Source organism: Anomaloglossus baeobatrachus, chromosome 5, assembly GCF_048569485.1.
Source record: "Anomaloglossus baeobatrachus isolate aAnoBae1 chromosome 5, aAnoBae1.hap1, whole genome shotgun sequence".
In the NCBI taxonomy this organism is placed as follows: Eukaryota; Metazoa; Chordata; class Amphibia; order Anura; family Aromobatidae; genus Anomaloglossus; species Anomaloglossus baeobatrachus.
The window spans coordinates 82,525,976-82,551,961 of NC_134357.1; the positions used below are offsets into that span (position 1 = coordinate 82,525,976).

The 25,986-nt window shown below is 46.0% G+C and overlaps 1 protein-coding gene across 1 annotated transcript in view; it reads right to left on the bottom strand.

Moving 5' to 3' along the window:
- PLPP4 (phospholipid phosphatase 4) overlaps positions 1–25,986 on the bottom strand; it is a 239,288-nt gene that overhangs the window by 67,577 nt on the left and 145,725 nt on the right. The window contains exons 3-5 of the mRNA XM_075348650.1: positions 16,494–16,584; positions 14,725–14,788; positions 4,316–4,440 (exon numbers count right to left, since the gene is read on the bottom strand). Of these exons, the coding sequence (XP_075204765.1) occupies positions 4,316–4,440; positions 14,725–14,788; positions 16,494–16,584 (280 nt within the window). The remainder of the gene's footprint in view (positions 1–4,315; positions 4,441–14,724; positions 14,789–16,493; positions 16,585–25,986) is intronic.

A 25,986-nucleotide genomic window follows, 5' to 3' on the forward strand; every position in this document is an offset into this window, starting at 1 on the left:
TAAGGCAGGGGCGGACATATCATTCATGAAGCTTGTGCAGCCGCAAGAGGTATGGGGGCTCATTTCTATCTCCAAAGGAGGTGGAATTGTGTATTTTCATGAGCTCCTTGGTTACAAAGGGTCCATGTATTGTTCTTGCAAAGGTGCCCTTTTCTGTCTGTGTCCAAAAGTGCTTTAGGTGCCGTTAAATGTACTAATAATTGGCCAAGTAAACATTAAAAAAAAACGCTCATTCGCGATTTTAGGGCCCTTTGTAAACAATCTACTGATCAGCTGATGAACGACTATAACATTTTTTTTGTTGGCTGATTGGATTGTTTATGGGGCCCAATATCATTGCGGTAGGCAGCACATGTCTATGATAACTAATATGGTTGTTTATTTCCCTTACAATTTGCTTCTGCCTGAGTAAAAGGAACATGAATGAGCACTGATTGAAATTGGTCCAAAAATCTCCCCATGTAATCCGCGCTCGGAGGGTACACTGGTCTTTAGATCCATAGTAAATTGAAAAATCCAAAAAATAATAAGTGAAAAATAACAAGGACATACAAACAAGATTTTCTTCTTACTTGCCAGAAGCTTTTCTTCTAAAATGAGAATCTGTTGCCTTGTGCGGCAATGCATAACTGCAGGGAAATACTAACAAAGCTAAAAGAGTAACCATTGTTTACTTTTTATTTCATAAATTAATAGTACACATGAAAATAAGCAACTTTGTAATATATGTTATCAAGAAAATGTGTTTCTTTGTCCTCCTGGACCAATCTTTTACTCTCAATTTAGGGGTAAAATATGTAAAATCTGTAGTTAATGGAGACAAATCTTTACCATGATTAACATGATTGTTGGTGCTCAAAAGATTCTTTGTAGAGAGAAGATAGAGACAGACTAAGGGGTACTTTGCACGCTGCGACATCACTACTGCGATATCGTCGGGGTCAAATCGAAAGTGATGCACATCCGGCGCCGGTAACAACGTCGCAAGGTGTAAAGCCTAGAAACACCGATAAACAATCGCAAAAGCGTTGAAAATCGGTGATCTGTGTAGTGTCAGTCATTTCCATAATTTCGCTGCAGCGACAGGTACGATGTTGTTCCTCGTTCCTGCGGCAGCACACATCGCTGTGTATGAAGCCGCAGGAGCGAGGAACATCTCCTTACCTGCGTCCCGCCTGCAATGAGGAATGAAGGATGTGGGCGGGATGTTTACGTCCCACTCATCTCCGCCCCTCCGCTTCTATTGGCCGCCTGCCGTGTGACGTCGCTGTGATGCCGCACGACCCGCCCCCTTAGGAAGGAGGTGGGTCGCCGGCCAAAATGACGTCGCAGGGCAGGTAAGTGCGTGTGAAGCTGCCGTAGCGATAATGTTCGCTACGGCAGCTATCACAAGAGATCGCATCTGTGACGGGGGCGGGGACTATCGCGCTCGGCATCGCTACAATTTTCTAGTGATGTCGCAGCGTGCAAAGTACCCCTAATGCTAATGCTTCTGAAATGACAGTTACAGATCTCCATAGAACTTTATGAGCACCAACTGTCATTTCCTATCTAAGTAATGGGAACTTCTGTATTCACTGAAGATTTTACCTGTGAATTGAGGATTTTTTAGAATGAATGATCAGTCCAGAAGAAGAAAGAAGCCAATTTCTCTAATAAGATATGTTACAAAGTTTCTTAGCTGCACGAGTACTATTGAGTTATGTAAAAATTAATGTTCACACCACTTGCACACTCTGGGACCTCTCTGTAAAATAATAATAACTACTATTTCTGTGTTAGAATTTACTGTTAGTTTTCTTACTTCAATGAGAATGAGGTGCAATACCAGACACAACCCATTGACAAGTGTGGCGCTATTTCTAGAAAACGCACCTCAAACTGATATAAAATGGGATATTTATCAGTTTCTACTCAAATTCAAGAAATTTTCAACATAGTACACCATATTCTTGACAAGCTCAGCAAATAACGAGTTGGAATATATCTTACATTGGAATAAGTCTTTATTCTGTTTAGTAACAGCTAACTGAACAAAAGTCATATACTACGTCCATGTTATCTGTAATGGTATATACTGTTACAGACATGGCCGAAAGTGTTGGCAAATTTGAAATTGTTCCAGAAAATGAGTTGATTCTACTGGAAAATGATTGCAATTACACATGTTTTGTTATACACATGTTTATTTCCTTTGTGTGTATTGGAACAACACAAATAAAAAAACAAAGAAAAAAAGGCCAGTTAGACATAATTTCACACAAGACCCCAAAATTGTTTTGTTGGCACCTTTCCAAAATTGTGGGTAAACAACTTTGTTACAAGCATGTGATGCTCATTCAACCTCAGCTGTGGCAAGTAACAGATGTGAGCAATATGAAAATCACACCTGAGACCAGATAAAAAGGGGAGAAGTTGACTCTTGCATTGTAAGTTTGAGTGTGCCACACTAAGCATAGAGAACACAAATGGGAGAAGAGAACTGTCTGAGGACTTGAGAACCAAAATTGTTGAAAAACATCAACAATCTCAAGGTTACAAGTCCATAGGGGGCTTTACACATTGCGACATTGCTTCCGAAATATCGTCGGGGTCACAGCGTTAGTGATGCACATCCGGCGCCGGTAGCGACATCGCAATGTGTAAATCCTAGGTGCGACGATAAACGATCGCAAAAGCGTTGAAAATCGGTGATCTGTGTAGCGTCGTACATTTCCATAATGTCGGGTCGACCGCAGGTACGATGTTGTTTGTCTTTCCTGCAGCTCCACACATCGCTGTGTGTAAACCCGCAGGAGCGACAGACATCTCCTTACTTGTGTCCCGACGGCAATGCGGAAGGGAGAAGGTGGGCGGGATGTTATGTCCCACTCATCTCCGCCCCTCCGCTTCTATTGGCCGGCAGATTAGTGACGTCGCGGTGACATCGCTGTGACGCCGAACGCACCTCCCCCTTGAAGGAGGTATAGTTCGTCAGTCACAGTGACGTTGCCGACCAGGTATGTGCGTGTGATGCTGCCGTAGTGATAATGTTCGCTACGGCAGCAATCACCACATATCGCATGTGTGACGGGGGCGGTTACTATCGCGCTCGGCATCGCTAGCCGATGCTAGCGATGTCGCAGCATGTAAAGTACCCCTATCTCCAGAGATTTTGATGTTTCTTTATCCACAGTTCCACAGTGCGCAACATAATCAAGAAGTTAACAACCTGTGGCACTGTAGCTAATCTCCCTGGATGTGGATGGCAAAGATAAATTGATGTAAGGTTCGATAAGTAACCCCAATAAAGTTCCAAAGAAATTCAAGCTGTCCTGCAGGCTCTGGGTGCATCAGTGTATGGAAGGAGAGCCAGGATGACCCCACTCCTGACACAGAGACTTAAAAAAGCTAAACTGTTGTTTGTCAAAATGTATGTGAGTAAGCCAAAATCCTTCTGTGAAAACATCTTTTCTACAGATGAGACCAAGATAGAGCTTTTTGGTAAAGCTTATTAATTTACTGTTTATTGAAAGCAGAATGAGGCCTACAAAGAAAAGACAAACTGAACCTCCACCAACATTTGACTGTAGGTACTAAAATGTTTTGGGGGTTGTTTTGCTGCCTCTGGCACTTTACCTGTGTGCAAGCCAAGGATTTTGGGTTGCGATGTAGACAGTGTCAGAAAACTGGGTTTGCTTCCTAGGTCATGGGTCTTCCAGCAGGACAATGACCCCAAACATACTTCAAGAAATGATGGAAACAAAGTGCTGAAGAGTTCTGAAAGGGCAACAATGAGTCCGGATCTAAATCCCATTGAACACCTGTGGAGAGATCTTAATATTGCTATTGGGAGAAGATGCCTTCAAATATTAGAGACCTGAAGCAGTTTATAAAAGAAGAGTGGTCTAAAATTCCGATTAAGTGATGTAAGAAGCTGTTGATGGTTATTGGAAGTGATTGATTGCAGCTATTTATTCCAAAAGGTGTGTAACCAAATATTAAGTTGAGGGAGCCCTTTTTTCTGTCTCATTTTTGGGGTTTTATGTGAAATTATGTCCAATTTACCATTTTCCACGTTTTTTTCTGTGCTGTTCCAATAAACTCAAACTAATTACATATGTGTATAATAAAATATGTCTAATTGAAATAATTTTCTGAGAGAAATACTTAATGTTATGGAACAATTTCAAGGGTGCCAACACTTTTGGCCATGACTTTATATAGTATATACTGAGAATAGTGTATACAGAATGTAGCATGATCCATACTAAATCATATTGGGTGTATTGGAATGGATATTTCTTTTCAGGTGCAGATAAAACTGATTACTCACAGGAAGAGTGGATGCTGGGGAAGCTCTTTCTGCCCTCCGACACAAGACTGGCATCTCCAGTGCAATGCATCTCTTCATTGGATATCCCATCAGGAAAGCACCGATAAAAAAAATCAGGACGGGGCCTAAACATTTTAAAGAAACAAAAAATAAATTAACTTATACTTGAAAACACAGATCACCATAAAGTTTGTTCCACAGTACCTTGCCTTCACTGTGGGGAAAAGTAAGAGCAAAAGGGCAGTGGCAAGTAGTACAGCCTTCGTTTACTACTAGGATGTGGTTGATGTTCTTTTGAGTTAAAGGGAATCTGTCACCAGATAAGTCCCTTATAATCTACAGCCACCACCAGTGAGCTCTTATATACTGCACTCCAGAATGCTGTATATAAAAGCCCAGGCTGCTCTGTAGAACGAAAAAAACATCTTTATTATACTCACCTGCAGGAAGATCGAGTCCAATGAGCTTCGCTGCTCATGTGTTTGGCACCTCCTCTCAAAGCCCGCTGAGCATGCACTCAGTAGGGCAGATCAAATTGTGCCTGCGCAGGAGCGCAATGCTGGCCTGTGTGGATGATGTATGACATGTCATCCACATAGGGCGGGGAAGAAGGAGGACGGCGATCACAGCAGAAAGGAGGCACCAGACCCGTGAGCAGCAACACCCATTGGACCCAACCGCTCCCTAAGTGAGCAAACTAAAGGTAATTTTTATGTTATACTGAGCGGTTTGGACTCTTATATACAGTATTCTAAAATGCTGTATATAACAGCCTACTGGTGGTGGCCGCAGCTCATAAGGGACAAACCTGGTGACAGGTTCCCTCTAAGCACACAGACTAATGTTGGTCAAACCCGCTGGTAGTGATGTTTATGGATGACAGTGTAATGTATGTTGGGTGTCCCAGACTACTAATTGCCAGAGGAGATGTTGATCGAGTGTGTCAGATTTCAGATTGCCGATCATATGGATTCCCAGAGATAATCCATGCCAGACATGTCAGGCAATTGCTCTCTCATACAGAATACAGGAGCCGTCAGCCGAACAAGAGCTTTTCTGTATGGGAGAGCCAACTGAGATGACTGCCAGCTGATAGAAGTGATGGCCAACAACCATCTATAGTGTAAGGCCGGCTTCTGAGGTTTTCAAAGGTAAATAATGCTTTACACATTTACACGTATAAGTTTTACCCACATTCGACTACTTGACACCAGAGGATATGGTTGCTATAAATGATGGACAAGAACTACAGTACAGCATAGTGTATCCTGTGGCACATCTTTTTTTATTCCTATTTTTTTATATACTTATATGCACCTCTACCTTTTTTGAGTTGAATTTAGGACTCCAAATTCTAAAAAAACTAAATGAATACAATATGGAAATATTCCATATAGAGATGAGCAAATAAATTTACAACAAATCAAATTTGTACAAATCCATCAAAACGGTGATTTTGCTTCATTCTTTATAGGGCCAGAAAGGGGAAAAGAGATAACAAAACAATTATATTAACGTGTCCTAGGCTTGCCCCTGACCTGTCCTTTCCCCGCAGCTTCTCAACTAGTACTGTGCTCACTTCAGGCCTTTGGTCTTCTCATCTTCAATCTTTTACTCAAGATTTTCTAGTGCTGACTAAAGGCTACTTTACACACTGCGATATCGGTCCCGATATCGTTAGTGTGAGTACCCGCCCCCATCTGTTGCGCGACACGGGCAAATCGCTGCCCGTACCGCACAACATCGCCCAGACCCATCACACATACTTACCTGCCCGGCGACGTCGCTGTGACCAGCGAACCGCCTCCTTTCTAAGGGGGCGGTCCGTGCGGCGTCACAGCGACGTCACTGAGCGGCCGCCCAATAGCAGCGGAGGGGCGGAGCTAAGGGGGACGTAACATCCCGCCCACCTCCTTCCTTCCTCATAGCGGCCGGGAGGCAGGTAAGGAGAGCTTCCTCGTTCCTGCGGCGTCACACATAGCGATGTGTGCTGCCGCAGGAGCGACGAACTACATCGTTAGTGCTGCAGTAACGATAATCGAGAATGGACCCCCATGTCACCGATGAGCGATTTTGCACGTTTTTGCAACGATGCAAAATCGCTCATCGGTGTCACACGCAGCAATATCGCTAATGCGGCCGGATGTGCGTCACAAATTCCGTGACCCCAACGGCTCCGCATTAGCGATGTCGCAGCGTGTAAAGCCCCCTTTAGGCCATGTTTACACGTTGCTTTTTTGCTGCTTTTTTTCTGGAACCAAAACATGATCACCTGGCAGAGTATTGTTTACTTTCACACGTTGGTAGGGTATTGTTTACTTTCACACGTTAGTAGGGTATTGTTTACTTTCACACGTTGGTAGGGCATTGTTTACTTTCACATGTTGGTCCAGTATTGAGTTAATTTGCAAATGGGTTTTACATCTTCCTATATCTGCGGGATTTTCACCAAAACCGATCCAAGCATTTTTTTCACTTACTCGTTCCTTTTTGTGGGTGAAAAAATGCATACAAAAAAGCAGCAAATAAACGCAATGTCTGAACATAGCCTAAGCGTCGCAATCGGGAGGCAACATACGTTATTGATGGTCATCGACCCCAAAGGAACAGAAAAAAGTGAAGGGTGCACCTAGAACAGGGGAATATAAACATTTACTATTTTCCAACCACTTCCTTCCCTTCATTTATTATGCTTATGGGAAGCACAGTGGCTTTGCAGCGCAGGGGTCCTGGGTTCAAATCCCACCAAGGACAACATCTGGATGAGTTTGTATGTTCTCCCCATGTTTGTGTGGGTTTCCTCCAGGTTCTTATTTTTTTTCCCCACACTCCAAACCCATAGTGATAGGGAATTTATATTGTGAGCCCCAATGGGGACAGTGATGATAACGAATGCACAATATTAATAATTCTGGGTCTGGATAGACTTCAATGTGTAATAAATATCAATAAGGGCAAATTCTACTCAGCTTCAAACTAAAGTTACTTGGACCAAATCAAATCTTCTAGATGATTTGAGTGAATATTTCAGAAATGAGTTTCAGGTGATTCGGTCATCTCTAAAGCAAAAAAAACAAAACAAACAAAAAAAAAACCAAACACACAGTTGATAGGCTGTAATTCACATCCCAATCACTGGGTGGTCATACATAGGCACGCATAGCTTAGAAATCTAGTGAGTAAAATCAGTATTTGTCCCCAAATCTGGTGCCTTTTATCTTTGGAAATATTGAGTTAAGAGTAGAGATGAGCGGATCCATGTATGTTCAGGTTCGCAGGGTTTGGTTGGACTTTAATTAAAAGTTAATTTTGGGACCCAGACTTGACCTGAACTTATTCCCGGACCCCAGAACCCCATATAAGTCAATGGGGACCAGAACTAACTGGCTCTACTAGAGTAATGAGTATAATGGAAGTCAATAATTGGGCAGCTCTCCACCCACACAGCCAAAGTCTTTCCAGGGGGAGGGGGGAAGGAGAGTTTTTTTGGGGGGGGGGACACAGCATACAAAAACTTTGTTTTTACCCCCACTGAGAGCCATTCAGAGACTGTAAGCAGTTCTTACTGGACCGAGCACAGAGTGTACCTGAGCTCAGCGATGCTCGATCCAGTGGTTTGCATAAGAACAGCACTCGAACTCTGACTTTTTTTTAAAGACCGTATGGACACCCAGTGTTCGGTACAAACTCAGACCTTTACGGTTCAGGTTTGCTCATCTTTAGTTAAAACAAATGTGTGGAACAGCACATCTGTGTTTACATATTGTCTCTACAGTGAGGAAGAAGGCGAACTCCAGTGCCACCTATTGGAGGTAGCAATCCTAAAAGTCAAAAATGGCCCTTTAATGAACCTTGTTATATGACTTAACATTTATGCCAGATCAGAACCTCAATTTGCAGACACGGTGTTTCAGGGTGATTGCCCCTCGTCAGTGCAAAGTATGGGATCTGATCTGGCTGTATGAGAAGCTATAGTGAGATCTAAGGAGAAAGCTGTTCTCCTTGCAGAGACTGACACATCATTTCAGCATGACAGTGGTGAGGAGACTTTAACCCCTTCAGCCCCAAGCCTATTTTGACCCTAAAGACCAGGCCATTTTTTGCAATTCTGACCAGTGTCACTTTATGAGGTTATAACTCTGGAACGCTTCAGCGGATCCCGGTGATTCTGAGATTGTTTTTTCGTGACATATTGGGCTTCATGTTAGTGGTAAATTTAGGCCGATATTTTTTGCATTTCTTTGTGAAAAAAACGGAAATTTCGCGAAAATTTAGAAAATTTTGTAATTTTCAAACTTTGAATTTTTATGCTCTAAAACCAACGAGACATATGACACAAAATAATTAATAAATAACATTTCCCACATGTCTATTTTACATCAGAACAATTTTGGGAAAAAAAAAAAAATTTAAGGAAGTTATAGGGGTTCAAAGTTCATGAGCAATTTCTCATTTTTACAACAAAATTTACAAAGCCACTTTTTTTAGGGACCACATCACATTTGAAGCGATTTTGAAAGGTCTACATGACACAAAACACCCAAAAGTGACACCATTCCAAAAATGGCACCCCTCAGGCTACTCAAAACCACATTCAAGAAGGTTATTAACCCTTCAGGTGCTTCACAGTAACTAAAGCAATGTGGAAGGAAAAAATGAACATTTTACTTTTTGCAACAAAAATGTTAATTTAGCCTCAAATATTGCATATTCACAAGGGTAGCAGGATTAAATGAACCCCCAAAATTTGTTGGGCAATTTCTACTGAACACGCAGATACCTCATATGTGGCGAAAAACCACTGTTTGGGCGCACGGCAGGACTCGGAAGGGAAGGAGCGCCATTTGACTTTTTTGAACAGAAAATTAGCTGGAATCTTTATCCTCACCATGTTGCGTTTGGAGAGCCCCTGAGGTGCCGAAACAGTGGAGCTCCCCCACATGTGACCCCATTTTGGAAACTAGACCCCTCATGGAATTTACCTAGATGTTTATTGAGCACTTTGAGCCTCTGGGGGCTTCACAAAAGGTAATAGAGTTGAGCTGTGAAAATAAAAAAATTTTTTTTTACCACAAAATTGTTACTTCAACCAGGTAGCTTTTTTTTTCACAAGGGTATCAGGAAAAATTGCACCATAAAATGTATTGTACAATTTCTCCTGAGTACACAGACACCTCATATGTGGTAGAAATAAAATGTTTGGGCGCACAGCAGGGCTCGGAAGGCAAGGAGCGTCATTTGACGTTTCAAACGCAAAATTGTCTGGGATAATTAGCGTATTCCATGTTGCGTTTGGAGACCCCCTGAGGTGCCGAAACAGTGGAGCTCCCCCACATGTGACCCCATTTTGGAAACTAGACCCCTCATGGAATTTATCTAGATGTTTATTAAGCACTTTGAGCCTCTGGGGGCTTCACAAAAGTTAATAGAGTTGAGCCGTGAAAATAAAAAAACCTTTTTTACCACAAAATTGTTACTTCAACCAGGTAGCTTTTTTTTCACAAGGGTATCAGGAAAAATTGCAGCATAAAATGTATTGTGCAATTTCTCCTGAGTACGCAGATACCTCATATGTGGTGGAACTCAAATGTTTGGGCGCACAGCAGGGCTCGGAAGGCAAGGAGCGTCATTTGACGTTTCAAACGCAAAATTGTCTGGGACAATTAGCGTATTCCATGCTGTTTGGAGACCCCCTGAGGTGCCGAAACAGTGGAGCTCCCTCACATGTGACCCCATTTTGGAAACTAGACCCCCATGGCATAGAAAAAAAAAAACAGCGGAAGATGGGGGGGGGGGCGGCAGATGGGGCGGCAGCAGATGGGGGGGCAGCGGCATATAAAGGGAGCATCTGTGATTGTGAGACGGCGGCTGGGATAGGGTGGGGGCGGATGGGAGAGGGCGCAGTGGATGCAGGAGCGGCAGAGGATGGGGGGAGGGGGCGGGTGGGGGGGATGGGTGGGAAGGGGAGTGGGAGGTGAGATTGGGGATAGTTACCCTACAGGATGGATCTAGGCAGCTGGATCACAGGAGATGAAGGAGGCAGCAGATCGGGGAGGGTGAGAGGTGGGGGAGGGAGCGCAGCGCAGATCACGGAGGAGACAGGTGAGCAGAGCACAGATCACAGAGGAGATAGGTGAGCAGAGCACAGATCACGGGGGTGAGAGGTGAGGGAGAGCGGACAGCAGATCACGGGGGTGACAGGTGAGGGAGCACAGATCATGGGGTGACAGGTGAGGGAGCACAGATCACGGGGGTGAGAGGTGAGAGAGCGCAGATCACGGGGGAGAGAGGTGAGCAGAGCGCAGATCACGGGGGAGACAGGTGAGCAGAGCGCAGATCACGGGGGTGACAGGTGAGGGAGCACAGATCACGGGGGTGACAGGTGAGGGAGCACAGATCACGGGGTGACAGGGGAGGGAGCGCACATCACGGCGGTGACAGAGGAGGGAGCACAGATCACGGCGGTGACAGGGGAGGGAGCGCACATCACGGCGGTGACAGGGGAGGGAGCGCACATCACGGCGGTGACAGGGGAGGGAGCGCACATCACGGCGGTGACAGGGGAGGGAGCGCACATCACGGCGGTGACAGGGGAGGGAGCGCACATCACGGCGGTGACAGGGGAGGGAGCGCACATCACGGCGGTGACAGGGGAGGGAGCGCACATCACGGCGGTGACAGGGGAGGGAGCGCACATCACGGCGGTGACAGGGGAGGGAGCGCACATCACGGCGGTGACAGGGGAGGGGGCGGGTAGCTGACCACGGGGGTGAGAGGTGGGGGGAGCGTGCAGCACATCATGGAGGGGAGGGGGCGAGCAGCACATCACGGAGGGGAGGGGAGGGGGCGAGCAGCACATCACGGAGGGGAGGGGGCGAGCAGCACATCACGGAGGGGAGGGGAGGGGGCGAGCAGCACATCACGGAGGGGAGGGGAGGGGAGGGAGCGAGCAGCACATCACGGAGGGGAGGGGAGGGGAGGGGAGGGAGCGAGCAGCACATCACGGAGGGGAGGGGAGGGAGCGAGCAGCACATCACGGAGGGGAGGGGAGGGGGCGAGCAGCACATCACGGAGGGGAGGGGAGGGGGCGAGCAGCACATCACGGAGGGCAGGGGAGGGGAGGGAGCGAGCAGCACATCACGGAGGGGAGGGGAGGGAAGGGGGCGAGCAGCACATCACGGAGGGGAGGGAGCGAGCAGCACATCACGGAGGGGAGGGGAGGGGGCGAGCAGCACATCACGGAGGGGAGGGGGCGAGCAGCACATCACGGAGGGGAGGGGAGGGGGCGAGCAGCACATCACGGAGGGGAGGGGGCGAGCAGCACATCACAGAGGGGAGGGAAGGGGAGGGAGCGAGCAGCACATCACGGAGGGGAGGGGAGGGAGCGAGCAGCACATCACGGATGGGAGGGAAGGGGAGGGAGCGAGCAGCACATCACGGAGGGGAGGGAGCGAGCAGCACATCACGGAGGGGAGGGGAGGGGGCGAGCAGCACATCACGGAGGGGAGGGGAGGGGGCGAGCAGCACATCACGGAGGGGAGGGGGCGAGCAGCACATCACGGAGGGGAGGGGAGGGGGCGAGCAGCACATCACGGAGGGGAGGGAAGGGGAGGGGGCGAGCAGCACATCACGGAGGGGAGGGGAGGGGGCGAAGCAGCACATCACGGAGGGGAGGGGGCGAGCACCGATCACGAGGGGGAGGGGCCGGGCAGCAGATCGGAGGGAGCGGTGGCACTATGACAGATGGAGGAGGACAGGGTGCACGATCCCAGTCCTCCTCCATCTGTCACAGTGCCACCGCTCCCTCCGATCTGCTGCACGGAGGTGAGGGGCCGGGCAGCAGATTGGGGGGAGCGGTGGCACTGTGGCAGATGGAGGGCGGCAGCGGATCGGGAGGTGTGGGGGTGAGGGTGCGGGCAGGAGATCGGGGAGACAGGTGACAGATCGCGGTGGGCAGCGGCGGCGGCGGATCGGGACGCTTTTCATACAGTGCAATGGCAGCGCGGCAACTTCCGGGTCCCATGCTCAAATCTCAGAACAGCATGGGACCGGAACTTGTCGCCCTGCCATTGCACTGTGTACACTCACTGTGTGCTGGCGTGCTGCAGGGACGATGACGGGGGCGGTCACCGGCAACAGGTCCACTGTGATTGGCGAAATCGGTCACAAGACCGATCTCTCCAATCAGAGCAGTGGAGCTGGGGGAGGGTGATCCAGTGAGGTCACCCAGCTCCAGCCAATGGCCAGTGCTACAGCTGCACTGGCCAGGGCTGGAATTCAATGTTTCAGTCATTTTAAATGGCTGGAACATTACAGTGGCTGTGATTGGTTGAGCGGCGTTCGTCAGCCAATCACAGCCTCCGTAGGTCCGGGGAGGAGGCACCACCCCTCCTAAGGTCAGGAACAGGTCCCCTCCTCCCCGAATCTGCGGTTTATGTTAACCGATCGCAGTCACCGGAGGCTCCGGTGCCGCGATTCCGCCATGACGGAAAGATCCGTCCTTGGTCGTTAAGGCCCAGGGCACAAGGACGGATCTTTCCGTCCATGGTCGTGAAGGGGTTAAAGGCTAGCGATGTCGCTGGTGAAAGTACCCGCCCCCGTCGGTTGTGCGTCACAGGCAAATCGCTGCCCGTGGCGCACAACATTGCTAGGACCCGTCACACGGACTTACCTGCCTAGCGATGTCGCTGTGGCCGGCGAACCGCCTCATTTCTAAGGGGGCGGTTCATGCGGCGTCACAGCGACATCCCACGGCAGCCGTCCAATCGAAGTGGAGGGGCTGAGAGCAGCTGAAAGAAAGTGACGCCCACCTTGTTGCCGGAGGACGCAGGTACGGTGTTGTTCCTCATTCCTGCGGTGTCACACGTAGCGATGTGTGCTGCCTCAGGAACAACGAACAACCTGCGTCCTGCAACAGCAACGATATTTGGGATTAGAACGACGTGTCAATGATCAACGATTAGGTGAGTCATTTTGATCGTTAGCGGTCGTTCGTACGTTTCACACGCAACGACATCGCTAACGAGGCCGGATGTGCGTCACGAATTCCGTGACCCCAACGACATCTCGTTAGCGATGTCGTTGCGTGTAAAGCCACCTTTAGCTGCAATGCTCCTCTGTATTTGAAGCATGCTTCTTTTTTTAGCCCCCTAAAAATTCCTGTTGACTTGTTTACATCCCAAGTAGGTTTACAAGATGAGGCAAAAATATTAAGTTTAGCTGTACTAAGGCGGGCTATGCACACTACGATATCGCAGGTGCGATGTCGTTGAGGTCAAATCGAAAGAGACTCACATCCGGCGTCGCTGTCGACATCGTAGTGTGTAAAGCCTTTTACATACGATTAACGAGCGCAAAATCGTCGTTATCGTATGATCGGTGTAGGGTCCAACATTTTCATAATGCCGCTGCTGCGATGGTACGATGTTGTTCCTCGTTCCAGCAGGCAGCACACATCGCTGTGTGTGAAGCTGCTGGAGCGAGGAACATCTCCTACCTGCGTCCCGGCCGGCTTTGCGGAAGGAAGGAGGTGAGCGGGATGTTTACGTCCCGCTCATCTCCGCCCCTCCTCTTCTACTGGCTGTCTGCCATGTGATGTCGCTATGACGCGGCACGACCCGCCCCCTTAGTAAGCAGGCGGTTCGCCGGCCAGAGCGACGTCGCAGGGCAGGTGAGTGCATGTGAAGCTGGCGTAGCGATAATGTTCGCTACGGCAGCAATCACAAGATATTGTACCTGCGACGGGGGCGGGGACTATCGCTGCAGCGTCGATAACACATTGTTACCGATATCGCATCGTGCAAAGCCCGCCTAAGTCACACAACCCCATTAGTAGTGCCAATCACAGGAAGAATACGGGCAAGTAAGGGGGCTCTAGAGGTCTACATTCTCTGTTAATACAAACTATCGAAATGAATTGTACACGGCTGTTTTTCTTTAAGCATAGTTAAAAAAGTTAATTTTATTATGTGTTAGCCATTACAAAGTATCATTAATACAAGATTGTTATGTTGTTTCTCCCATCCGATGCACAATATCAGATCTATCATAGGATGCACATCAGCCATGCTAAGGAGAACTTCCCATCACCTCTTGATGCAAGTTTCCCGTGTTGTTTTTTCTTGTTTCTGACTAGACTCAGTTTCATGAAGAATAATGAACACGCTATACAGAGATGTAGGAAGCATTTCATATTCACATCTATTACACAGTGATAAGAAAACTCCTCTCATGGCTAGAAAATGATTTTTTAATGATCAGGAGCAGACAATCAGACATGCAGACAGAGTAGACATGACAGGAGCAGACGTTCCCTGGCAAACATTATTTGTATTAGACTGTATGACAAATGGCACTGAATTAAGGAGATATTTCTACTGCAAACATTAATAATCATTCTTTGCACCTACCTTCCCACTATCAGTTTGATAGTATTAGTGCAAACTCCATTTAGTGCCAACGCCAAGGAGACGGCTGAATGAGAAATGACAGAAGAGCAGTTACGGGGGTCTAATTCTACCACAAATTACACTCGTTACTTTGCTAAAGCCCAAAACCATATCAATAACCACAAAACATACTCCTACGGCTCTACTCTCATTAGATTGCCAGTGATAACCTAATACAATACTTGAAAATGTGAGGTAATAATAGCAGAAATATGTGATTATTCATAAAAGTGATGACTCTTCGCTTGGTGACAAATGTCATGTCACTATGGGGTATCTGTCAGCAGACTATTTTTATGTACATTTCATTTTTTCAAAGACCAGTCCAGCAATATCTTTAAATGGTCAGTCTGTTCCTCCGTTACTGAGAAATTGTAGCGCAGGCCTCCCTGGTGGGACGCCGACTTACTCACTGAGCCGGCCGGGTCACTCCTCCCCTTCACCTCCCCCGTTTGTCCACGCGTGCTGCTGCCGTCTTCCCCTTCCATGGTTTGTGCATACAGCTCAGGTCTCCCGGGAGTGTGCTTAGCGCATATGCGTGCGCACCAACCCTCCACTTAAAGGGTCGGCGTGCTATTTCCGGGAAATTCCTCTCACTCAATGGCTGAAAGGCACTGTACATTTAAGGCACTCTACCATTAGGTAAAGGCCCCGTTACACGCTACGATTTATCTGACGATATGTCGGCGGTGTCACGGTTTCCGTGACGCACATCCGGCATCGTTAGCAATGTCGTTGTGTGTGACACCTACGTGCAACTCCGAACGATCGCAAATAGGTTGAAAATCGTTGATCGTTGACACTTCGTTCAGTTTCAAAATATTATTCGTCGTTTGGATCGCAGCACACATATTGTTACGTTTGACACCCTCCCAACGACGAACAACATCCACACGACTGCCTTGGTCAAACAATATATCGCTGAACGATGTTGCGTCGTTTGTGAGATGTGTACATGTGACCACTACAAAACGACCTATGAGCGATCTCCGCAAATTGTAACTACAATCTGGAGGTGTCACATTGCTAATGAGATCGTCAGATAAATCGTAGCGTGTAATGGGGCCTTACGGTGCCTGCGCAATGCCTTTAGTTGGTCAGTCAGTCTTCAGTCCGCTATTATTGCGTTTTCCTGGCAGCCACTGTCCCGGTCACTGCACTGCGAGTGGTACCTGACGTCCACCTTGTGGCAAGCGCTAAATTAAGCCCCTTCTACTAAAGGGTAAGCCCAGGTATCCCCTATGGGGGCTCCACTAACCCTGCTTGCTGCCCCTACACAGGCTGCCAGCATTACAGAAATCAGTGTTTGAATTGTTATTCAAATGAGGCTCAAGATCTGAAGCCTCTGTCACTCCAGCTCTATTCCCCCACTCTGCGCTGCCTCCTCCTGCTTGACTGACAACCTCTATGTTGTGTGACTTCAGGCAAAGGAGTCATCAGTCAAGCAGAAAGAGGTGGTGCTGGGTGGGGAATAGAGCTGGAGTGACAGAGGCTTCAGATCTAAAAATAGTTCTTCAGAATAATTTGCATATCAATTCAGTGCTAATATTTCAGTAACGGACTGCCCTTGTGCAGGTATTGCTGGACTTGTCTTTGAAAAAGCTACATGGGTATATAAATAGTTTGGGGTTGAAATCCTTCTGACAGATTATTATCAGTAGTTTACTAATGGATGTTGTGTAACTAATTTGACAAAAAAAAAAATCAGCTTGACCTTAAATGTTCCATACCCAAACAAGCTTCTTTGATCTCTGTTCGGTCTGTTCGCTGGATGATTTTCACCACAAAAATGACAGCCAGGGGTGTCAGAAACGAAATGGCCTGTGCAAAGAAAAAAAAGGAAATAGGCAAGGAGTGAAGTGCTGAAAAGTCAATATAAAGTCAATCTAAAGAAAATCAACACAAAGAGACAAAATGACACAAAAGCACATAACTAATTACAGAGCTTTTTAGACACTGTTCATCTTGTATCAGGACTACCAATTAAAACTGATGCCCATGTGGTATATCATACACGGGACAAACATCCAGAATGCAAAAACACATGCTTGACTGAACATCGGTCAGCTATTAGAATGTTTGAAGAAAAGAAAAAAGAAACAGAAAAGAAAGAATCTAAAAAAAAAAATCATAAAAGACACCGAGAAAATATATGGAGAAACAACTGCTGCTAGACACTTGTTTTTTTAACACATGCATTGCTGTGGATGATATTAGAAGAAGTAAGGCTATGTGCGCACTTTGCAGTTCAATTCTGCAGCAAAAAAGTCACTGCGTGTGCGTCTCAGAAGCGCAGCTGAAAAAGCATTCATGCGTTCTGGATGCTTTCTCTGCCATAGACAGAGTGGGAAAAGCATCCAGAACGCACATTTTTCACAGTACGCACCCACTCGGCTCTGCAGCATCCCCATAGACTTGCAGCAGAGCCGAGTGGGACCGCACTGTCACTGTCATGGCTGGCTGCGGGACAGTGCTGCGCGATCAGAATGAACTCGGAGGAACTTCACCCGACTTCATTGTGATCTCGCGGCTGTGTGCGTGTGCCGCGGCTTGATTGCGGTCACACGTGAAGGACGCACCTGTGATTGCAGATCCCCTGAGTGACTGCAGTGAGCCACGTCATCAGCTGTGCTTTCACTCAGGTTACTCGCTGTCACAGCTGCAGTCCTCCATGTGAGAGCGGTGGCCACGAGTAATCTCAGTGACAGCTCAAGCTGATCGCGCGACTCACTTCAGTTACTGCATGGAGCACAGGAGCGGCGGTGTTCTACTGCCGCTCCTGTCAGCTTCCGATGTAGCAGAGCTGGAAGCGTCGGGGGACCTTGCATGGATTACGTCGGACCTGGAGGTGTTTTTGAGGGGTTAATAAAGTGGTGAAAGAGGGTGTTTATTTGTCTTTCATTACAAATAAAGAATTTTTTGGATGTGTGTGTTTATTTACTTTAACTTACAGGTTCATCATGGAAGGTATCTCGGGGAGACGCCTGCCATGATTAACCTAGGACTTAGTGGCAGCTATGGGCTGCTGCCATTAACTCCTTATTACCCCGTTTGCCACCGCACTAGGGCAAGTCGGGATGAGCCGGTAAAGTCCCGGGACTTTCGCATCTAATGAATGCGGAAATTGCGGGTGGCTGCTGGCTGATATTGTTAAGCTGGGGAGCTCCCCATAACGTGGAGCTCCCCGTCCTGAAAATACCAGCCTCCAGCCGTATGGCTTTACCCTGGCTGGTATCCAAATGGGGGGGACCGCATGTCGTTTTTTTTCATTTATTTATTTATTTTTTTAACTGCTCGATATAGACACACCCACCGGCGGATGTGATTGGTTGCAGTGAGACAGCTGTCACTCAGCGTGGGGGCGTGTGTGACTACAACCAATCATAGGCGCTGGTGGGCGGGGAAAGCAGGGAATACGTGATGGATTAATGAGCAGCCGGCTTTTTCAAAAGAGAAGAGGCCGCCACAGTATGAACGCCGTGCAGCGCCGCGCCGGTGATCCTGGATCTGTGAGTATTAGAGAGGGGGGGAGGAGAGACTGACATGGACAGAGAGAGAGATAGAGACATAGAGAGAGAGAGACCGACCGACAGACCGACCGACAGACAGAGAAAGACGAAAGACCTGCCTTTGTTATGTTAAAAAAAACATGTGGATCGCAATAATAATGCAATGCAAGCGCACTGCTTCACATTTTGGCAGCAATTTTCTACAAATCATTGATTTCAATGGGAGTACAACGCAGCCAAAATGGCAAAAACAACTGACATGCTACTTCTTTGAACGCATGGTTTTTGCCAAAAAATATGCAAATTAAACGCTGCGTTTGGAAACGCAAAGTGCGGACAAGAAATCCACATTTCCATAGACTTTGCTGGAAAATCAAAACGCATGCATTTTGGCATGAAAACGCTTCAGTTCAAAACGGACCTAAATAGCAGCTGAAAAGCAGGTGGAAACGGAAAGTGCGCACATAGCCTAAGGGCTCATCCAGACGAGCGCATAAATCGAAGTGACGTGTACTATCCAATACTATTTACTATAAAGGATATATGTTACACACAATTATCCATAGAGTTTTAAATAAAAAAAATAAATATGAGTGATTTTTGTAAAAAGTAAAATAAAAAAAAAGTGTAAATATTTTGCTTGGTCACATATACTATGTTTAGTATTGGATATATCAATATGAGCTATTCTATGAACCGTAATGATAAGATACGTGACGTATATAAATTAAATAACATTTTTTCTTTTTTTAGAGAATTTATGCAGTTATCACATAAATATGTTAATTAAAATATCACTATGGTAGTACAATTTTTAAAAAGTTTTTTTTTCTAGTATTATTATGTATTTTTTATTTATCTACATATTGTTTAAACTTAGTATACAATTATTTGGAATATTTTTATTGGTTGAGGTGGTCACATGATTTTTATGATTTAAGCCCATGATGATTAGTAAACCACAAGTTTGAGAAAGGAGTCTGTCCAGAAGCGTCACTACAGCTGAAGCAGCCTACACCGACTTCAACGTCACTGTAAACTGTGACGTTCCAGGGCCGTGGGGTACTCGGCCCCGGGTGTGTGTGACACTCAAAGGGACTCGTGGTCGCGGCCGATGCCCGGTTCCATGACCCTGGGGTCGGTCCGATATAAAGGGGTTAAAAATAAAAGGTTAATAAAAATAAAAGAGTTCTTGACTATGCCACTTGCGGTATGCGGCTAGGTTGTTTGGGGATGCCGCTGCAGGGTCCTACTGGGGCTTATGGAGTGGTGCAGCCTGGATGTTTGGAGCCCTCCGCAAGCAGGGACAGGCCCCAGCAGTGACTGATGGGGATAGTAGTGGGGAACCGTCTGTGTGAGTGCACACCAGTAATTGCAGTTTCAACTTGCCTTGCCTTTACTTGTGGTACTGGGACTCGCTGGTGCCGGTTCCAGGTGTTCCCACTCCCCTTGTTCTCCGTGCCAGCTGTGACTTGGGTTGGCTGTCCTCCATTCACACTTGTTGTGGTTGGACTCCCGTGGCCTGGAGCTACTTGGGAGTCCCTTCTCTTCAGTCTGGGTCCTAATGCTGGCAGCCTAGACTATTTAAAGGCTTCAGTCCCCAATCCTCTCTTCGCTGCTTGTGCTTCAGACTTTTTGGATTGGCGATGGACCCTGGAGATCTTCTCGCCCGGCAGAGTTAACAGCTGACCATAAAGTGACCCACTGTCCTAGGGTCTGCACCCCTCCTTGTGCTGAGTCCTGTGAGCCTTGGTTTCAGACTTCAACAGGCGCCCCGTGGTTCCTGGAGTGTTTCACTTTCACAGGTAACCCACGGTGCCTGGAGTCCTGGTTCCGTACTCCACAGTCCCTCACTCCTTTTACAGCACTCTGGTGTTGCTTCAGGTCTTTTCTGTACCTTTCCCTTTTTTTCCTCACAACTCCTCTACTTCACTTCCTCACTAGACTGACTACTTCCTCCCGCCAACTTCTCAACTGACCACTGGCCCCTCCCTCTCGCTAGGTCTCTCCCTACAGATTGGGTGGATACTGTCCAGTCAGTGCTCTTCCCTTTTACCTGTTGCTAGGCAGTCTCCCAGTCTGGTGTTGCGGTTGTGTATGTGGCCTGAGGGTGCTGGTGTACTGGCCGTCACGGATATTCTGGGGTTTGGGTCTTCACTGGTTACATTTGTGGCACCTGGTACCACAGGGTTGCTACAAAACCCTTGTGGAAAATAGAAATATCCTATAGTAGTGACACTGATCAAACTCTCATCCGAGTGTCAGCTTAGTGATCCGATTCTCTCGGATGAGGATAATCGTGGGACACTGTGAGGAGAAGATGGAGAACAAAATACTTCCATCTTCTCATTTGTGTGAGTGCATGTAATTGGACTGCACTCAGATGTCATCCAAGTGTAGTCTGATGATTTCCTTGCACCCATTGACTTACATGTGTGAGTGTGATCCAATGATCGGATCAAACGTGGACAAGCAGCAATTTTTTTCCTCCATGTGCTCTGCCCCATAGACTAACATTGGTCCAAGCACGATCTGATAGTTTGTTAGATTGCACTCAGACCACAAATACGGCCCCTGGCCCTTCAAGGAGAAGATGGAGAAAAAAATGTGTCCATCTTCTCCATTCTGTAAGGCAATGGAAATCAGACTTCATTTTGATGTCATCCGAGCGCAGTCCGATGATTTTCTCACACCCATAGACTTGAATGGTTTTACGCCGTCCGGTTTGCATTGCAAATCTCAGCATGCTGTGTTTTTTATGCCAAATTGGCATGAGAAAAAAAACCGCTGACCAGCACTGCCCCATAGTATAACACTGGTCCGAGTGCTATCCAACAAAACATTGAAATCTGTTTTCAGTAAACTCTCTTTAAAGAGAATTTGTCACCATGAAAATGCAATCCAATCTGAAGTCACCATGAGAAAGAGCAGGAAAAGCGGAGCAGATTGATATATATTTAATGAGAGAAGGTTTAGTATAACTGGTGCCTTAATCATTTAACCTCTTAATGACTAATGACATGCTATGCACAGTATGAGCCGCTTTCCTGGCTTTGATGCAGGCTCGCATGACAAGCCCCTATATTTCCCTGCAGGTGAAGGCTGAATCATAAAAGGAAGCAAAATGGGAATTAAAGCAGGACAATTATACTTACTGAGTTTCTGTGCAGCTTATGAATATTCACTGCTTCCCCCGCTCAACCTTTGTGACAGCGTCTGTGATTGGTTACAGTCAGACTGCGCTCCCACCCTTTGTTTCAGGGGCTTTGATTGGTTGCCCTCACACTAGCTGTTTGGATTAGTAATGGATAGGGGTCTACTAGACTGCCCCCATTACTAGTTATATAAGTAAAAAGAAATAAACAGAGAGAAATCCTTTATTGGTTCTGTTATTTCTCATGGTACCCCAGCTGTGAGCTGTCTCATAGACCCCTATCCATTACTAATCCAGGGATTCATGGCAGCCGTGATTTTTTTGACAGATCCCAGCTTTAATTAACCCCTTATATTACTCCAATTGCCACCACACCAGTGTAATAGGGATGAGTCGGTAAGCGGCAGGATTGGCGCATCTAATACTGTAGATGCGCTAATTCTGGGATGGCTGCAGTTTGTTATTTTTAGGCTAGGGTGGGTCTAATAACCATGGGCCTCCCAAGCCAGAGAATACCAGCTCCTAGGTGTCTGCTTTATCTTAAATGGGTATCAAAACTGAAGCGGACTCTAGACTGTTTTTTTAAATTATTTATTTAAATAATTTTAAAAAACTACATATATTTTGATACACAGCCAAGATAAAGCTGACAAGTGTGGGCTGCAGCCTCCAGCTGCCTGCTTTATCTGCACTGTGTATCAAAATACAGGAGGATCCTTCACTATTTTTTCCAATTAGTTATTTCTTTTTACACTTTACTTTGGGGACCCTGGCAGCTATTGTGAGGGCAACCAATCACAGATGCCGGCACAGAGGGTCAGAGCACAGTCTGACTGCAACCAACCACAGATGCTATCACAGAGGATGGGTGGGGGAATATTCATAAGCTTTAATGAATACCAAAATGTGTCACCAAAGAGGAGATGCATTATATAACGAAAATAATATCCAATAAATGGAGCCAAGCTACTGAGTCAGACAAAAAAAAAACAAATAAGGAATGTAGCCATATAGACAATTAACTAATAAAAATATATAATTTTATTAGAACAAAATATTTTTTAAAAAATGTAAAATGCAAGGAAAAAAGTAATGAAAAAAGTGCCAAAGCACCACAAAGCTCAGCAAGGTGATTGTGAACAGATAGCAATAATAGACATTAATAATTGAATATAAATATGTATCACACCACGGATATCTATTCCCAAAGGGGTACAACAATAAAATTCCAATGATTATGATGTAATAGGATATATTCATCAAAGGGTTAAGTGAACCATAGAACACACAATAAAAGCCAGAAGAATAAAAGGCTTTTAATATCTGTTTACAAATAACTAAATGGCACAAATACAGACATAATAAGAAAAAAAGAAATTCCCAAAATTCCCATCATAGGGGTAAATACTTGTCGCCATTACACCACTGCTGAGCCACACATTCCTTATTTGTTTTGTTTTCTTTATAAGCCTTAAGGCCGCTTTCCACACAACGATATCACTACCGATCTCGTTAGCGATGTGACACACCCAGATCGTTGTTATGATTTCCCGAGATCGCACATAGGTCGTTTTGTAGCAGTCACACGTACACATCTCACAAACGACGCTACATCGTTCAGCGATATATTGTTTGACCAAGGCGGTCGTGTGGATGTTGTTCGTCGTTGGCAGGGTGTCACACGTACCAATATATCTGCTGCGTTCCAAACGACGAACAATATTTTGAAACTGAACGACGTGTCAACGATTTTCACCCTATTTGCGATTGTTCGGAGTCGCACGTAGGTGTCACACGCAACGACGTCGCTAAGGATGACGGAAGTGCATCGCGAAAACCGTGACACCGACGACATATCGTCAGATAAATCGTAGCGTGTAAAGCGGCCTTTAATGAGCAGACCGGAAAGCAGTCTCAAAGCTGCGTAAAAACTCGGTAAGTATAATCTCAATTTGCTTCCTTTTGCTACCATCATTTTATAGCACTTCCGTTCGGGTCCCCATAGACTTACAGTCATATGAAAAAGTTTGGGCACCCCTATTAATGTTAACCTTTTTTCTTTATAACGATTTGGGGTTTTGCAACAGCTATTTCAGTTTCATATATCTAATAACTGATGGACTGAGTAATATTTCTGGATTGAAATGAGGTTTATTGTACTAACAGAAAATGTGCAATCTGCATTTAAACAAAATTTGATAGGTGCATAAGTATGGGCACCTCAACATAAAAGTGACATTAATATTTTGTAGATCCTCCTTTTGCAAAAATCACAGCCTCTAGTCACTACCTGTAGCTTTTAATGAGTTCCTGGATCCTGGATGAAGGTATATTTGACCATTCCTGTTTACAAAACAATTCCAGTTCAGTTAAGTTTGATGGTCGCCGAGCATGGACAGCACGCTTCAAATCATCCTACAGATTTTCAATGATATTCAGGTCTGGGGACTGGGATGGCCATTCCAGAGCATTGTAATTGTTCCTCTGCATGAATGCCTGAGTAGATTTGGAGCGGTGTTTTGGATCATTGTCTTGCTGAAATATCCATCCCCTGCGTAACTTCAACTTTGTCACTGATTCTTGCACATTATTGTCAAGAAGCTGCTGATACTGAGTTGAATCCATGCGACGCTCAACTTTAACAAGATTCCTGGTGCCGGCATTGGCCACACAGCCCCAAAGCATGATAGAACCTCCACCAAATTTTACTTTGGGTAGCAAGTGCTTTTCTTGGAATACCATGTTTTTTTGCCTCCATGCATAACGCCTTTTTGTATGACCAAACAACTCAATCTTTGTTTCATCAGTCCACAGGACCTTCTTCCAAAATGTAAGTGGCTTGTCCAAATGTGCTTTTGCATACCTCAGGCGACTCTGTTTGTGGCATGCTTGCAGAAATGGCTGCTTTTACATCACTCTCCCATACAGCGTCTCCTTGTGCAAAGTGCGCTGTATTGTTGACCGATGCACAGTGACACCATCTACAGCAAGATGATGTTGCAGGTCTTTGGAGGTGGTCTGTGGATTGTCCTTGACTGTTCTCACCATTCTTCTTCTCTGCCTTTCTGATATTTTTCTTGGCCTGCCACTTCTGGGCTTAACAAGAACTGTACCTGTGTTCTTCCATTTCCTTACTATGTTCCTCACAGTGGAAGCTGACAGTTTAAATCTCTGAGACAACTTTTTGTATCCTTCCCCTGAACAACTATGTTGAATAATCTTTGTTTTCAGATCATTTGAGAGTTGTTTTGAGGAGCCCATGATGCCACTCTTCATAGGAGATTCAAATAGGAGAACAACTTGCAAGTGGCCACCTTAAATACCTTTTCTCATGATTGGATACACCTGCCTATGAAGTTCAAAGCTCAATGAGGTTACAAAACCAATTTAGTGCTTCAGTAAGTCAGTAAAAAGTAGTTAGGAGTGTTCAAATCAAGAAATTGATAAGGGTGCCCATACTTATGCACCTATCAAATTTTGTTTAAATGCAGAGTGCACATTTTCTGTTAGTACAATAAACCTCATTTCAATCCAGAAATATTACTGAGTCCATCATTTATTAGATATATGAAACTGAAATAGCTGTTGCGAAAACCCAAATTGTTATAAAGAAAAAAGGTTATTATTAACATTATATTATTAACATTAATAAATAGGGGTGCCCAAACTTTTTCATATGACTGTATATAGGGTTCAAGTCCGATCCCTAAACGGCCCTTTTTTTTTTTAATTATTAAATACGGCTGGACCTGGCGAACCTGAACATCTGCACAGGCTGCACCAATGATATGTCTGCCCCTGATCAATCTCAGCTCCTACTGCTCCATAACATGGTGCCTGCGGATTGGGCTGCATCCTCATTGTAAGGCTGGAAACACATCTATGCGAGTAAAATCAGTCCGAGTTGGCTGAAAAAAACTCGGCTGATTTTATTTCTCGTTAGGTCAGTGTGCAATGCAAGTGCGTTCCTTTTTTTTAATTATTTCAAGGATAGCAGAGCGTGTGTAATGCGTGTTTGATGCGTATGGGATCCGTTTTTACTATATCATCTGCCATTCAGCTCTGCTACATGGCCGCTGACAGCAGACTCAGACAGCTATGTAGCAGAGCTGAATGGCAGATGACAGCAGACACAGACAGAGCCGCACGATCAGAATGAACTCGGGTGAACTTCACCTGACTTCATTGTCATGCCGCGGCTCTGTGTCGCATCCTGATTAGTGGTTACCCGTGAAGGACTCACCGGTGACCGCTAATCTCCTGAGTGACTGCATTGAGCAGCGCGATTAGTGCTGCTGTCACTCAGGTTACCCGCGGCCAGATGTATTCTCCCCCCGTGACCGCAACTTACCTGTGACTTGCTGTCACTGTTGGAGGATCCAGCGGTGTCCGCGAGTAACCTGACTGACATCATCAGCTGATCGCGATACTCACCTCAGTTGCTGCGTGGAGTTGACAGGAGCGGCGGTGTCTTCTGCAGCTCCTGTCACCTTCATGTAGCAGAGCTCGAAGCGACGCGGGACCTCCGTGGATTACGTCGGACATGGATGGGTTTATTGG